Genomic DNA, 13,623 nt, shown 5'->3' with positions numbered 1-13,623 from the left:
CAATTCGCAGATGTATTTGAGGTTTTGGTTTCTTTTTAATTTTGTTCCATGCTAGAATAAAATGAGGCACTTGCAAAGTTTTCATTAGATGCAGTTATAAAAAATTTAAACTGGAGAAGGCTTCTGGGACATTTCTAGGAGAGGCTGGCTAGTACAAATTATTCTAGCTCTGCCTGAGATACAAGACAGCAGTGTCACAAAGCATCTGTAGGGCTTCCAGTCTTCCAAATCTACTTCCCCATGTACACTTTCCTCATTCTTTGGTCTGGATAGACTGCAGTGAGGCTTCTCTCATTGACTTCTATAATAAGCTTGTATTTCTATTTGCACTGAACCCATGATACATTCTGACCACTAAGAAACACAAATATCTTTGAATCTTCGTCAAAGTAATTTCACTTCTCCAGAACAACAAAGCTTTTGATGGTCAAAACTTACATTTTTAAAAGATTAATAATACATAAATAAAATGAGGAATAGTCTGGGGGCAAGTATTAATTCTGCATTATATTTACAGTTCTAAAGTACTCTGGAGCATTTTTTTGTAATTTGCTAGAAGGCTTTTGCAATATAATGTGCTATGGGATCTTCAGCTTTCTTCTTTTTTCCCTCATAGTAAAATAGTGGGTGAAATGCTCAGATAATGCAAATTTTCTTCAGCAAGAGAAAAACAATCTCATGAATGAAAATTGGTGTTACTGAGGTGTATATCCCATAACACTGAGGTCCTGTGGCTTCAAATCTCTGTGCTTCACGTTCCATGTGTCTAGGCACCAAAAATGCTGGAAGCAGTCATATTGTAAAGATTAACTTCTATATGAGTGAGTAAGTACTCCTGCAGGATTCTACTGTTCAGAAAAGAGTAATGAAATCTATTCCTCTGTGTAGAAAGGTAAAAATAGTGGATAAATTTCTTGACTATTGCTGAAAATTTGTATTAAACAATTTTGGAGTTCCTAACTATCCATTCATAAGACTATTCAATTTTCAAAAAGAGGGTAAGAATGACAGCATTTACAAAGCAGTGAACAGCTGCTCATATTCAGTAACTTACTGGACTGCCTGGTTCTGCATTAAATTAGAACTGTGCTAAATGCCTGGATTTTCATCTTTAAAGCATTTGATGACAAGTTCAGAATTCTGATAGATAAAAATATTTCCATTATTTGGTTCAGTTAATTCAGCCATGCTTACAGTGACATTCTGGTGTCTCCTTGGAGAAATCTGTCAGAGTAGATGCCTGTAAGGCTATCATAATTTCACTTTTACCAAGTTTTGTTATACATTTGCTCTCCCTGCTATTTGAAAGATGGACAATTCTGCGTAGAGCTGAGGGATTTTAGTGAACCCAGGAATAATCTTACTGTGTGCATGTGGTACTCAGAGAAGACATTTTCATATACAATTATGCTGTGATATTTTAAGTTTTAGATAAATGATCCTTTTGTCTTAAATCATCTTTAGCTAAGGCAACAAGCCAAAGAGAATAAAGACAACTCTTATGGAAAGTGCTAGCAAAAAGTCCCTAGGATTTTTGGCAAAACCTTAGAAGTGTGTTTTTCTATTACTTTTAAAAAGCAAAACAAAACAAAATACAACCTCCCCAGCCACCCACACAAGAAACCTAAGATTTTGGAAAACAGACTCAACAACAGATTTGGAAATTGTTGAAATGTGCTAAGTGTTTTCCTGTAGTAAAAAAAGGTACAAGTGATTATTTGTTACTACAGAACACAAGTGTGGGAGGGGATGTCTGTGTGACTTGAGAGGTTTTATTTTTCCCACCTGGCTTCTTTTTATCTGGATTAGCTCAAATTTATTATTTCAACTGAAATCTAATCAAAGCCCCAATGCAATGAGTTCAAAGTGCCTTGATGCAACACTTTCTATGTTTATGGAGCCTTTAATTTCTATTTTATTTATATTATATAATTACCCAGAGTCATAGTGAAGATTGACCCAGGTGTTCTTCCTGTAGGGTCATAACTTTTGGTTCTTTAGCATCTGTTGAAACAGTTTTGGTATTTTTGTAGTTGTTAATGAAGGTGTTTTCTTTTTTTTTTTTCTTTCTGAAAATTGGGGCCCACACTTTTGCTGGTGGAAATTTAGACCTCTTAAATAAGGTTTGCTCAGTTGTTTTGGCCTTGCTAATGCCTCTTCGTACTAGCAATTACTGTACACTAATCTCCTTAAACCCATATGATTTTTATATAGAGATAAAGAAAACTTTGACATTCATCCTAGACTAAGAGTTTCTTTTTGTATTTTAAAAGCCCCACAAGCAAGAAAGGAAGACTGCAAAGTAAGTGGTGATTTGACAGATGACTCAGAGAGCCAGGCATCACTGTGTCAGTGGCCACTTTACCTCTGGGAGCACCCAGGGTTAAGTGGCTGGTTGGTCTCAAGCTGCAGACTGCACTTATTGCATACCAGGGCAGCTTTGGAAGGTGTGATTGCTTTCATTTTTCATTCTTATCTGTACATGCTTTTCACAAGGCTGTAGGTTTTGCTCGTGTGACCATTGCAGTCAGCCATTAGGCATATATAAAATTTGTGTTAATAGGCATTTAGTCAGCTTGTAAATGAATATGGGAAGATAAATTAAGTATTAAGTCCACAATTTTGAAGAGTGAAAACTTTCCGGAAATATATTTTGGCTTTATGTTTTTTTAATAGGTATACATCTTCACGAGAGAAGCTTGCAAGATTTTTATTTCAGTTATTTTGCTGACTTTCTTTGTTCCTCCCTCTAGAGAAATGTGGAACATACACTTCCAGTATGAGACCAGTGTATCCTTCAAAAACCTTTCCCAACCATTACTCCATTGTTACAGTAAGAATTCTTGTATATTATATGTTTCCACTACTACTTAACAAGTTTTCTCTGAGGCAATAGTATATTTTGATGAATTATTAAAATAATTTGATTCCCCTTTAGAGTAGGAAGAAGTATGTATTGTATTTATGTAATTTAGGTTAACAGCTATTACATACCACTACAGCTAAGTGGCCAGATCTAATGTAAGTAAATCCAGTCCTTCCAAGAGGAGCTGTGAGAAATCCCATATAGGCAAAAGTTCACACATCACTTTACAACTCCTCATTTGTGCAAATATTTCCACTAAATTGCAGTTTCTGCTCTTGGAGTGGGAGCAGCCTGACTGCTTTAAGTTGCCAACCTTATTCCACTTCTTTAAGGTAGTTTAGCATGATGCAAAGAAGACTATGAAATGAAGGGGAAGATGTGAGCAAGGAAAGATGCTTATGTTGACTCTGTGGTGGACTGTACCCAAGCCTGCATAGAAATGTCACAAAGCTGATCTTGTAAATTTGCTGCTTCTTGCATATAAGAGGAATAAGAAAAATGGAGGTTTTCAACACAAATGCAGGGTTGGAATCCAGAAGATTATTTTGGTTTCATCATGCCGCAACTAAAACTCAATCAAATACTAGGATCTGCACTTTCTTGCCTCCCAGTTTGTCAGGGCATTTGGTGAGAAACACAGGTTCAGGAATGAGATGCGTAATTGTGTAATCCTCACAGATCTCCATGACTGAATATGCAACTAAGAGGCATTAATCATGCCCTGCAGCCATGTGAGGTGTACACTACAGAGCTTTATCTCAAATCCCCATTCTTGTGAAAAATAGAAAGGTCCTAATGGTGGTGTTGTTTTATCACTTATAAATGTAAATGTATAAAGGAGCTAGTCTGCTTAAAGATAGAGCACAAAATCTGCTAAAACTACCGAAGAACTAGTGCCTGCACCTTTTTCACTGCTCATGTAATGGTTATCCCAGCTAGAGCTTTTGCTCATGTGATGGAGGTAATTGCTTTGTCTTTGGTACTAAAGATGCAACAAATGTGTGAACTCATTTCAGTTTGATCCCAAAGGAGATTCCCTAATTTTTTAAAAATCTCATTGAGAACCAACTAAGAGTTGGAAGGCAGGGCTTGGGAGCAATGGTAGATGATGCTGCTAAACTTCAGTCCTGAACTACTAGTGGAGTAGTAGTCACCAAGAGAGTATTCAATATTTGTCTGAAGGACATGTTTGTGTAGCTGGAAGGTTTTTTTTCTTTAGAGTGTTGCAACAAGGCATACTCTCAATTACAGGGGCTGTATCCTGAATCTCATGGTATAATTGATAACAAGATGTATGACCCCAAAAGAAATGCGTCTTTCACCCTTAGAAATAAGGAGAAGTTTGATCCACAGTGGTACCAAGGCCAGCCTGTAAGTATTAATACCCTTCTGAGAATGTACATCACCCTGTTATGTTATGTAGTATTGCTTGGATGCATAGTGATGTCGAAAGAGTACAGAGGGTACTTCTAAGTCAGCCAAGAAGCATTACTCAGTACCACCAGGAATTGCTGTACTAGAGCTGCAAAATAACAAATGAAACAAAATGTAATGGGTTTTTTTGAACTTAAATGGAATTTTCTCTAAGGAGAATGCTGGCTTAAAATAGCTAATACAGCTACCAGATTTCGGTCTGCTTTTAATATGAGTGGGCTTGCAGTTAGCTTCTCTGAGGAAATCAACAGACCAGTTAGTTTGAGCAATAAGAAGCACTAAGAAAGGTTTATGCTCTGCCCAAATTACTCGTAAGCCTAAAGTTTGTGGTTTTAGAAGGAATTGTCTCAGCTCAGTCACGCACCTATGGCAAAACTGATGAGACTACCATGAAAATGAAGTGGCAGGGAAAAATTGGAGTGAGCACTAGCCTGAAGAATAGCAAGGGAGCAAGGGACCAGATGCAATTGTTTAGTAGTGTGGGGAAGACAGGTTGGTTTTTTTTTTTTCCTTGAGGAAAGAACACACGGGTGTAGACTTTGCAGCAGTCACTGAGAAGAGAATGATATATGAAGTAGGCAGAAAACATGCAGAAGGCATAAATCTGTAAATCATGAGAGCAGCAGTAAAATCAAAAGAACTGACCAAAATGCTGTTTCCATATGCAAGAGTGTGTGGGATGTAGGTCCTTGGAATATTCCCATCCCTTCTTGTGTCACTGTTCTTGAGACAATTCCCCTTCCTGGTGTCCAACCATGGTTCTACCATTGCATTTCTACTAATGGTTCCTACCTCTGTCCTGGCTCTCTGTGGCATAGCAGCAGCAGGGATGAGAGTGTTTGCCACGAGGATTCAGGCTACAAGGTATATCTGGGCTGCAGATAGCAATGACGGGCTAGATTGACTGGAGTGCTCCATTAAACTGTCAGGTTTTGGTCTTGCTGAAGGGTGCAGAGTTGGTGAGAGTGGCAGTGGGCCTGGCAGTCTCTCAGCTGTGATGGGAACTAATGATGGCGAATGTTCTCCGGCAGATTTGGCTCACAGCCATGTACCAAGGGCTGAAAGCAGGGACGTTCTTCTGGCCTGGGTCTGACGTAGCAGTGAATGGCACCTTTCCAAACCTGTATGAAATATACAATGGGTATGTAAATGCCTGTGTCTCAAAGGAATATTTGACTTTAACGATTGCAGCAGGACAGATGCCAGAGAAAGCATATTTTTTTTTCCTACTTTTCCAAATAATTTTGTGCAGTGGGGAAAAAAAGGCTAGGATCCAATTAACTTTGTTTCAGTATAATGTAGAGTGTTTAATTATCCTTTCATTCATCAAGAAATGTTTTTATGGTAAGATGTGTAAAAATCAGCTTTAAGCATAACTAGGTTTGAAGCTCTAGTGCTTTACTCTTTCTATTTATAAAAACCTTTTGTAGTTGGTGTAGAGTATTTCAATGCAAACTTCTCATACAGTGAATGGATCAGGCTTTGATGTGATATTGTCCATGAAAACTAAAGTTTTACTGTTGACTGTGGTAAGCTGTTCCAATTTAAAATGATTTTCGTTCCAAATTATAAAATATTTCACATTAAGACACTCATATTTTAGTCAGTGATTGCTCTTCACTGTAATTAAACATTTTCTGCTTAATGGAAATATTTATCACCATTTATTTAATAGTCTCAAATCTTGCCCAAGAATCAGGCTTCTCATTTCTATCTTAGGATCATTTTCTCTTCTTACATCCTTCATGTAGGATGGAATTTTTAATTCTTGATTTGCTACCTATATTTTTTTTCCCTAGGAACTGATGATACACTGTTACTTGAACTTATGTTAAATATTGAATACTTATTTTGTGGGTGCCTCATTTTGTTAAAGGTCAACGTGCTTATTGTTGGTGTACTTCAGTAACTGATGGAGAAAATCTATTTTGTGACATAGTATGAGAACTTGTATTCAACCCATGTACATTTAAAATACCCAACCCCACCCATAAACCAAGACCTTTTCAAAACATAATACAGGAATGAAAACCTGCTTGTGACTTTGCACCTTGAGGCCAATTATTTGCTTTGTATAATAAGCATAAGCTCTACTGGGAGCTTTGTTCTAATCATATTACAGTCATTGGGGACAATATTCAAGGGAATTTAGCTCAGGCCATAAACTCCTATAGAGTCACAGGCAACTAGCATAGATAAATTTGCATCCTGCTAAATAGTTTGTAATATATTTGTGGGGTTTTTTTGTTTTTTTTTTTTTTTTTTTTTTTGGTAATACATGGCTAAGAGTTTTTAGCTCTTGGAAATTCATGGCTGGTTGATACTATATTATTCTGATACAGCTCAATCCCCTTTGAAGAAAGAGTGGTGACTGTCCTTCGCTGGCTGCAGCTACCTGAAGATGAAAGGTAGGTGTACATTTGCAAGTGTGAGTTCCTGTTTGAGTGGTATTGCAATGAATTACTTTGTAAACATGATTTCTGTTTTAAACAATATCTTATGCTTTATTCTAACAATGTTAAAATATTATTTAATGCGAACTTGTTTCTATGACTGAAAGCTTTTTTAATTAAGTTTCATCTCTCCATTCAAAGTATTTTTCCTCTGAATGACAGTGTTGTTTCCAATATTTGATCTCCATTGTTGAAATATAATCTCTTCAAACTGTCTCAACATGTATGTAAAATATTACATTTTTGGTACTGTTTGATATAGACCACACTTTTACACTCTGTATTTAGAAGAACCAGATTCCTCGGGCCATAAGTTTGGACCAGTAAGCAGCGGAGTAAGTAGTTCTGTAGTTTCTTAATTTTTTTTTAAATTTTAATTTTAATTTAATTTGCTCTGACTCTGTAACTTCCATAATTCATGTTAGGTTAACTGAGATCATGTGAAGTATGCTTATTAGGAAAAAAATTTGTGAATAGATAGTCCATCCATGGTTAACATTGATATGAAGTGTGTAATAGACAGCCTATTTAGTAAGCCTTCTTTTTATTTTCTTTATTTCTATAACTTTATATTACCAAAGCGTGTTTGGGTATGTCTTGTATGTTCTTTTATCTGCTCCTACTAATGGTTCACATTGATTTTTGGTGAGGGAGGGGAATGGGGACAGAGAATTTGTATGTGTTCCGTTTAGCAAGAACAGAGGTTTGCATAACAATGTCCCAGTTGTGGTGGTGAAGTATTCAAGTTACAGTTGTCATTCATTTCCCCCCAGCCTCTGTGCTAAGGTTAGGTGGATATTGGCTTTATCTCTCTGCAGTTACAATTTATGCCTTCTCAGAAAGAGACAGATGAAAGGAACATTGACTCCATCACAGCCTGTGATTCGTTATATAAATAAGAAGTCTTTGGGACTGCTACTGTCTTAAAAAGTACTGAATAGCTGTGAGGGATTTCTTTATTGATGTTTTTGGTTTGGGTTTTTTCCTTTTTTTTAAGCATCTGCAACTGAAATAACACATAAAAATGTATAGCTGTGTCATGGTACAATGTGGGACAGAAAAAAAAATTGGGCTAAGGGCTGTATAGTGTAGATATAGCTAGTCTTCTGTAGGTGGAGGTAACTCTGAACAATGCAGGCGATATGCAGTCTGCAGGATCTCATTTTTATTTAGCCATATTTAACAGTATTTTTAACACTGACTTTACATTCCTATTTTTGTCCTGCAGGTCATCATGGCATTACAGAGAGTGGACGAAATAGTAGGGATGCTGATGGATGGTCTAAAGCAAATGAACTTGCATAAATGCCTGAACATAATTTTTGTATCAGATCATGGTAAATTTGATTTTATAAAATATATCAGAACTTTGAAGAACTGTCTTTATAAAGTAATATTCTGAATTTATACTTGTATGTTTCTGTCAAGGTTAACACACAAGTAATACCTATAAAATATGTTTTATATTGTCAAGATGATATGAAAGATAGTCAGTGTGAGACAGTGTCAGACTATTTTATGAGGGGGTAAAGAAGTGTACAACATAGGGAGGAATTAAATAATTTTCATATTTTGTTTCTAATTCCTTTTGCAATCATTACCATATGATAAAAGAAATAGAATAAAAAAGGTGAACTGTAGACTATAGATTTCATTTCCTTCTTTCCTTTAACTACACTGTGCAGCACCAGTTTACAAACTGCTGGAGAATTGAAAATACAAAGCCATATCTTCCTTCCAACTATCACTTCCCTTATACGTTATTAGAAGGCTATGAATATGAAACTTTGATTTATTTTTCTAGCTTTTCTGTATATCTGGAATTATTTCTGTAAGTTATATATTTTACTATTTTTTTTTCTACTTCTTTGCTTGACAAACAAAATATGAGCACAAAATATTGCAAAACTCGTTGCCACAGGGAATGATGCAAGCCAAATATCTATACAGACTTAAAAAAAATTATGAATGGAGGGTAAACCTGTCAAGAATCATTAAGAGTTCAAATGCAATATGCAACTTGAAGTCCCTTTGACTTCTGAAAACTGCTAAAGAGCACTGGGAGAACAACCAGTCAATAATGCTGTGCTTATTGGGTGTTTCTCTAGATATGTTACTGAACATTATTAGGTAGGATACTGAGCTAAATTAATATTTGGTCTGACCCTTACTGCTGTTCTTAGGCTCATAAGAGTTCTTTTCCCTTTATAAAAGGAAGTTTGTCTGTTTATTAAATTGGAGAGTCTTTCTCAGCTGTGGAAATGGCTGATAGTGTTTATCTGTGTGTGGTTTTTTATCTTCTACAGGTGAGTATTGTGCTCTCCTTGGGTCAGATGCCTTGGGATTCCTGATAAAAAGCCCAAAGAAATTGCATTTCTGACTTCTGCAACTAAAGTTACACGTCTCCTTAGCAAGGCTACTCTACATTGATATTCCCATTTTAAAAGGAAATGTGTTTCCTTTTACAGGGATGGAAGTAGGGAGCTGCAGAAGAACAGTGTATCTGAACAGCTATCTGGACAATGTTCAAGATTTCATAGTTGTACCCGGTCCTGCAGCTCGCCTAAGACCTAACAATGTTCCAGATGAGTATTTCTCTTGTATGTAGTTGCTAAACTAACTTTTGTTATTTGGTTGTATGTTTTTGTACTTCACAAATACAAGCTTAGGATCCACATATTCCGTTAGTAAACTTGAGTGAGTGCCAACTAGGGACAACCTGGATAATGATGAGCAGGAAATATTGAGTAGTGTGTGCACTTGTGTTTTTAGAGACCACTTGACTTTTCAAGTCTGAAAGTATATTTGAATCCCACGGATTTATTTGTATAAATTCGCAATATTTTTGTCTTAGCAGAATGTTAGATTGGTAGCATCATTTGCATATTATTTTGAGTATTACATTTCCTAGTTATAAAAATTTGGCCTACTGGCCTGACAGTAGCTGAGTAAACTGCAAATACACATATGTAATAAAACTAAGTAAAAATCAATGAGTGCTTACAAATTTTAAACTCTGATTGGTTAAGCAGTCTAATTTTAGTTAAACATTTAATGCCTGCAATTTTTGGGTACTTTTAAATGTTGACTGCAGGAGTTTTCTTCATGTTTCATAGTATTTTTTGGGTGGGTTGTGTTTCTTTTCTGTCAAGATTATTGTTCTCTCTGCCCTTTAAAACTTGTAGGCCTCAGCCCCAGTGACTAAGTCCTGTTTACTTCATTGCTTGATGCTATTCTAAACTGTTTTAAATGTTTACTTGGAGAATGTGGGAGTCAAATGCAGTTCCAGGTTCTCCCTGGAGAAGGAAGTTCAGGAAGAAGAAAAGTAGCGTATCTCCTCCTTTGGGCATGTGCACTGTTACAATGAAGTAGCACAGCTGTCTTTGTAGCACTGCATGTTATCTGTGCAGGAATTATGAATGGTTCTCTTTCCAGGGTAATCCTGTATGTACTTTAGTCAGGTATTGGATATCAGAGTCAGGACAGAGTAACTGTGAAATGTAGTGGGCCTGTGTTACACAAATTGTCAAACTACATGATGTAATGGTCCCTTTTGGCTTGAGTCTAAGCATCTGAATCTTAGCCAGCTGGTGCTTGGCTTTCTTTCTAAGGATATTTCCTAGGCAAAACTGCTGTCCTAGTGATTGCATTTGTGTCTTTTGTCTTTTTCTTTATAAATTTATTAGTGAGGAAAAATTCATCTCAACACAGCATTTAGTTGCTTCTTTTGTAAAAACTTACTTCTTGGATTATTTTTCTAACTGTGGTTAATATAGTTTGGTATTTAAGCATAGTTTAACTTTTAGCTAGTAGAATTAACTAAAGTTTAACTAATATAGTTTAAATTTAAATCTGTTAATAAGTAATCAAGGGAAAGAGATGCTGAACTAAAATTTCCTAAAAAGCAATAGCTTGACAGTTAGGGATTATCTTGGTCTATATGGTTTTCAATCTGGAAAAATAATTTCTTATGCCCAGAAATTTATTCAAACTTATCATTTGTATCACATGATAGGAATGCTTTCATTTTACATCTGATCTTTTTTAACTTAGGTGACTAATACTTACATATGATTCTTCCAGTTAACTATGAAGGCATTGCCAGAAACCTCACAGTAAGTGTTGTCTTATCTGTTGTTCTAGCTTAATTTCTGCTTACATTTACAAGTATTTTATAGCACTTAGCTGTTTGCTGGGCTACTTCTGTACTTTGGTTCAGTGACAGGATGAGGGGACCTAGTCTTAAACTGCACCAGGGGAGGTTTAGGTTGGACAACTGGAAGATTTTTTTCTAGTCAACAAGGTGGTGTTCAGTCATACTTGTACTTGATGATCTCAGAGATATTTTCCAACTGAATTGATTCTGTGTGTGACCTGTGGTTAACAACAACAACAACAGTAGTTCCACACAGGGGGAGGTGAAAACTGAGTAAGGTGACATCAGTCTGCCTAAGGCTTTGTGTTCATGTCTGTTCACTGTATTGTGTTGCTCTTCCAACTGGAGAACTTGTGTATCTGGACCTTACTAGCTGAGAGCCATGTCAGTGTAAAGCTCAGCTCTATTACCAGGACACACATAGGATTTTCTTGCTCACACCTTTTAGATAGACAGCTTTGAGAGAGAATATTGAATTTTTTTGTTGTTGTTCAGTTACAGTTTAATGGATATGCTTTTTTGCTCTGCCCCTGGCTTCTATTCTTATCCCTGCACTGTAATTTGTTTGCCTCTCGTTTGTGCAGACACTGCTGTCAGTGAGAGCAATGCTGTTTGTATAGATGACTTCACTATCCAAAATTCCAATGTTACAGTAGAGATTTTGTTTTGTTTTTGTGTTTTGTGGGGTTTTTTTTCTTTTTTTAAATTATTAATGGATCTTAGTTTGTGGAAAAATTTATTTGTCCCTGAGTGAGCAATCTAAAAACACTTTAAATATCTGTTACCTTCTCTATTACAGAGCTGTAGCTTGTTGCACTAGATAGTCTCCTATCACTTGTGAAATTACTGTGATGTCTTAGTGTAATTCTTTATTAATTCTAAGAAGTACCATTTGGTTCTGTACAGCTGTAGGCCATAAGATAAAAAAAAAGCAAGTTTTGTCCATAATCCAATATTAAATATCTTCTAATAACTATTGAATCCCAAACCAGTCAATATTTGTGATTTAAGTATTCATTCATATGTCCCAGACCTTGTAACTCCAAACCTGGTGGAGTTATATTGTTCTTAGTGGAAGTTATTGCAGGCCATTTGCAATTGATGTGCTTTATAAGAGCTGTGCATGACATAAAATACACATCTCACCAAAATTTCTTTGTTTTAATTTAAACATTCCAGTGCATAAAACCAAACCAGCCTTTCAAAGCTTATATGAAGCAGCTGCTACCCAAGCGTTTCCATTTTTCCCATAATGACCGGATTGAAGCGCTGCACTTTTATTTAGACTCCCAATGGCAGCTTGCTCGGTAAGTTACAGTTCTCAGTACTTGACTGTGCAACAAATAATTTCTTGTTTTCTCACAGCTTTTCTCTTCCAAGTGCTTAGAGTTCAGTGATAGCTGTTAGAGTGTGATATTCTTGTTTGTCATAGCAAAGGGACTTTGCAAAGGAACAATGCATGCTTTTTTCTGCAGGTTTTGCTGGCCTGGGGAGGCTTAATTCTAAACTGGCAGCCATAGCTATTCTCCCTGCTGGGTATGGAGGTAGTGGCAGGTTAGAAACTAAGGTCCTCACTGTCAGATACTTGAGAACATTTTGCATGCTGTAGGAATTTCCAGAGTGAGTCCATGAAAGCAGAGCATGGAAATAATTACTAGGTTAAATCAGTCTTGTCAGTCATTGAGCTTACTGAGTCCATGATTGTTAATTACCTTAGGTGTTTTTACAGAAGAATTTACAAGTCCCAGAATAGTGGTATCTGCTATAATAGTATTAATTTTGAGCACCTCTGTGATGCTTCAGGGCTTTCATCATGGAAGAGTTTTCAGTGCACCTCTTCAGTAAGTCCTGTTGTGTAACACTGTAGACATGTGCAAGTTATGCAAATTAGGTTTGGGTTAATAGAACTGTGTGTTTAAATCGTGTGTATGGACCTAGCACAGGCTGGATGTTTATTTTTATTAGACTGTAAGATTCCTGTCTGAATGGTCTAAATTAGATTAGTGTTTTTAGTAAAAAAATATTGAGACTGTACTTATGTAAAGTACTGTAAAGTTGTAACCCAAATGACAGTGAACTGAAAATCTGTTATCCTGAAAACAAATTTTTTTTTCATATATCATGTACTTTGAGTTTAAATTACTCTGATGATCGCATGAAAGTTCCAAAGGCATAACATTTGCAGAGAAAATTACCATTCTGATTTTAAAGACATTCTTTTCCCAAGCTTTAAAGACTTCTCATTCCCTACGGACAATCCTCTAAGAATCCTTAAATAGAGAAGTAAATAAGTCATCACTGAATGTACTTTTTGCTGATATGGTTTGAAAAGTGTGAGTTATAAAAACTGTGTATTTTTAATAGAAAACCACTTGAGATTAAAAGCTGCAAAGGTGGATTCCATGGCTCAGACAATCGCTTCCCCAATATGCAGGTGAGATTTAAACTTACATGAGCTTTATTTTTAGCTCCTTCTATTTCCAAATGCTGTATTTGCTGGGTATTGAGTTTTTTGGTTTTTTTTTTTGTTTTGTTTTGTTTTTTGTTTTTTGTTTTGTTTTGTTTTGGTTTTTTTTAAGATTTGTTATATTATTCCATTTGCAATTAAAGAAATCAAACGTTTATAGGATTGATATTGTGATGTGCTGGATGACCCACACAAATAAAGACAGTCTTGAAATTCTTCTCTTTAATGAGAAATGGGAAGACATCAT

At 36.0% G+C, this 13,623-nt stretch overlaps 1 protein-coding gene across 4 annotated transcripts in view; it reads left to right on the top strand.

Annotated features, from left to right (window-relative positions):
- The window catches only part of LOC104690600 (ectonucleotide pyrophosphatase/phosphodiesterase family member 1), a 52,796-nt gene that overhangs the window by 26,584 nt on the left and 12,589 nt on the right, over nucleotides 1-13,623 (top strand). For all 4 annotated transcript variants that reach the window (XM_039568978.1, XM_039568979.1, XM_039568977.1 and 1 more), the window contains 10 exons: nucleotides 2,754-2,833; nucleotides 4,118-4,237; nucleotides 5,332-5,441; nucleotides 6,643-6,708; nucleotides 7,016-7,088; nucleotides 7,982-8,090; nucleotides 9,222-9,353; nucleotides 10,837-10,868; nucleotides 12,089-12,216; nucleotides 13,274-13,343. In XM_039568978.1, coding sequence (XP_039424912.1) covers nucleotides 2,754-2,833; nucleotides 4,118-4,237; nucleotides 5,332-5,441; nucleotides 6,643-6,708; nucleotides 7,016-7,088; nucleotides 7,982-8,090; nucleotides 9,222-9,353; nucleotides 10,837-10,868; nucleotides 12,089-12,216; nucleotides 13,274-13,343 — 920 coding nt within the window. The remainder of the gene's footprint in view (nucleotides 1-2,753; nucleotides 2,834-4,117; nucleotides 4,238-5,331; nucleotides 5,442-6,642; nucleotides 6,709-7,015; nucleotides 7,089-7,981; nucleotides 8,091-9,221; nucleotides 9,354-10,836; nucleotides 10,869-12,088; nucleotides 12,217-13,273; nucleotides 13,344-13,623) is intronic.

This window comes from Corvus cornix, chromosome 3, assembly GCF_000738735.6.
Source record: "Corvus cornix cornix isolate S_Up_H32 chromosome 3, ASM73873v5, whole genome shotgun sequence".
Taxonomy (NCBI): domain Eukaryota; kingdom Metazoa; phylum Chordata; class Aves; order Passeriformes; family Corvidae; genus Corvus; species Corvus cornix.
Note: the sequence above shows the minus strand (reverse complement) of the source record. Positions and strands in the feature narration are given on the sequence as shown.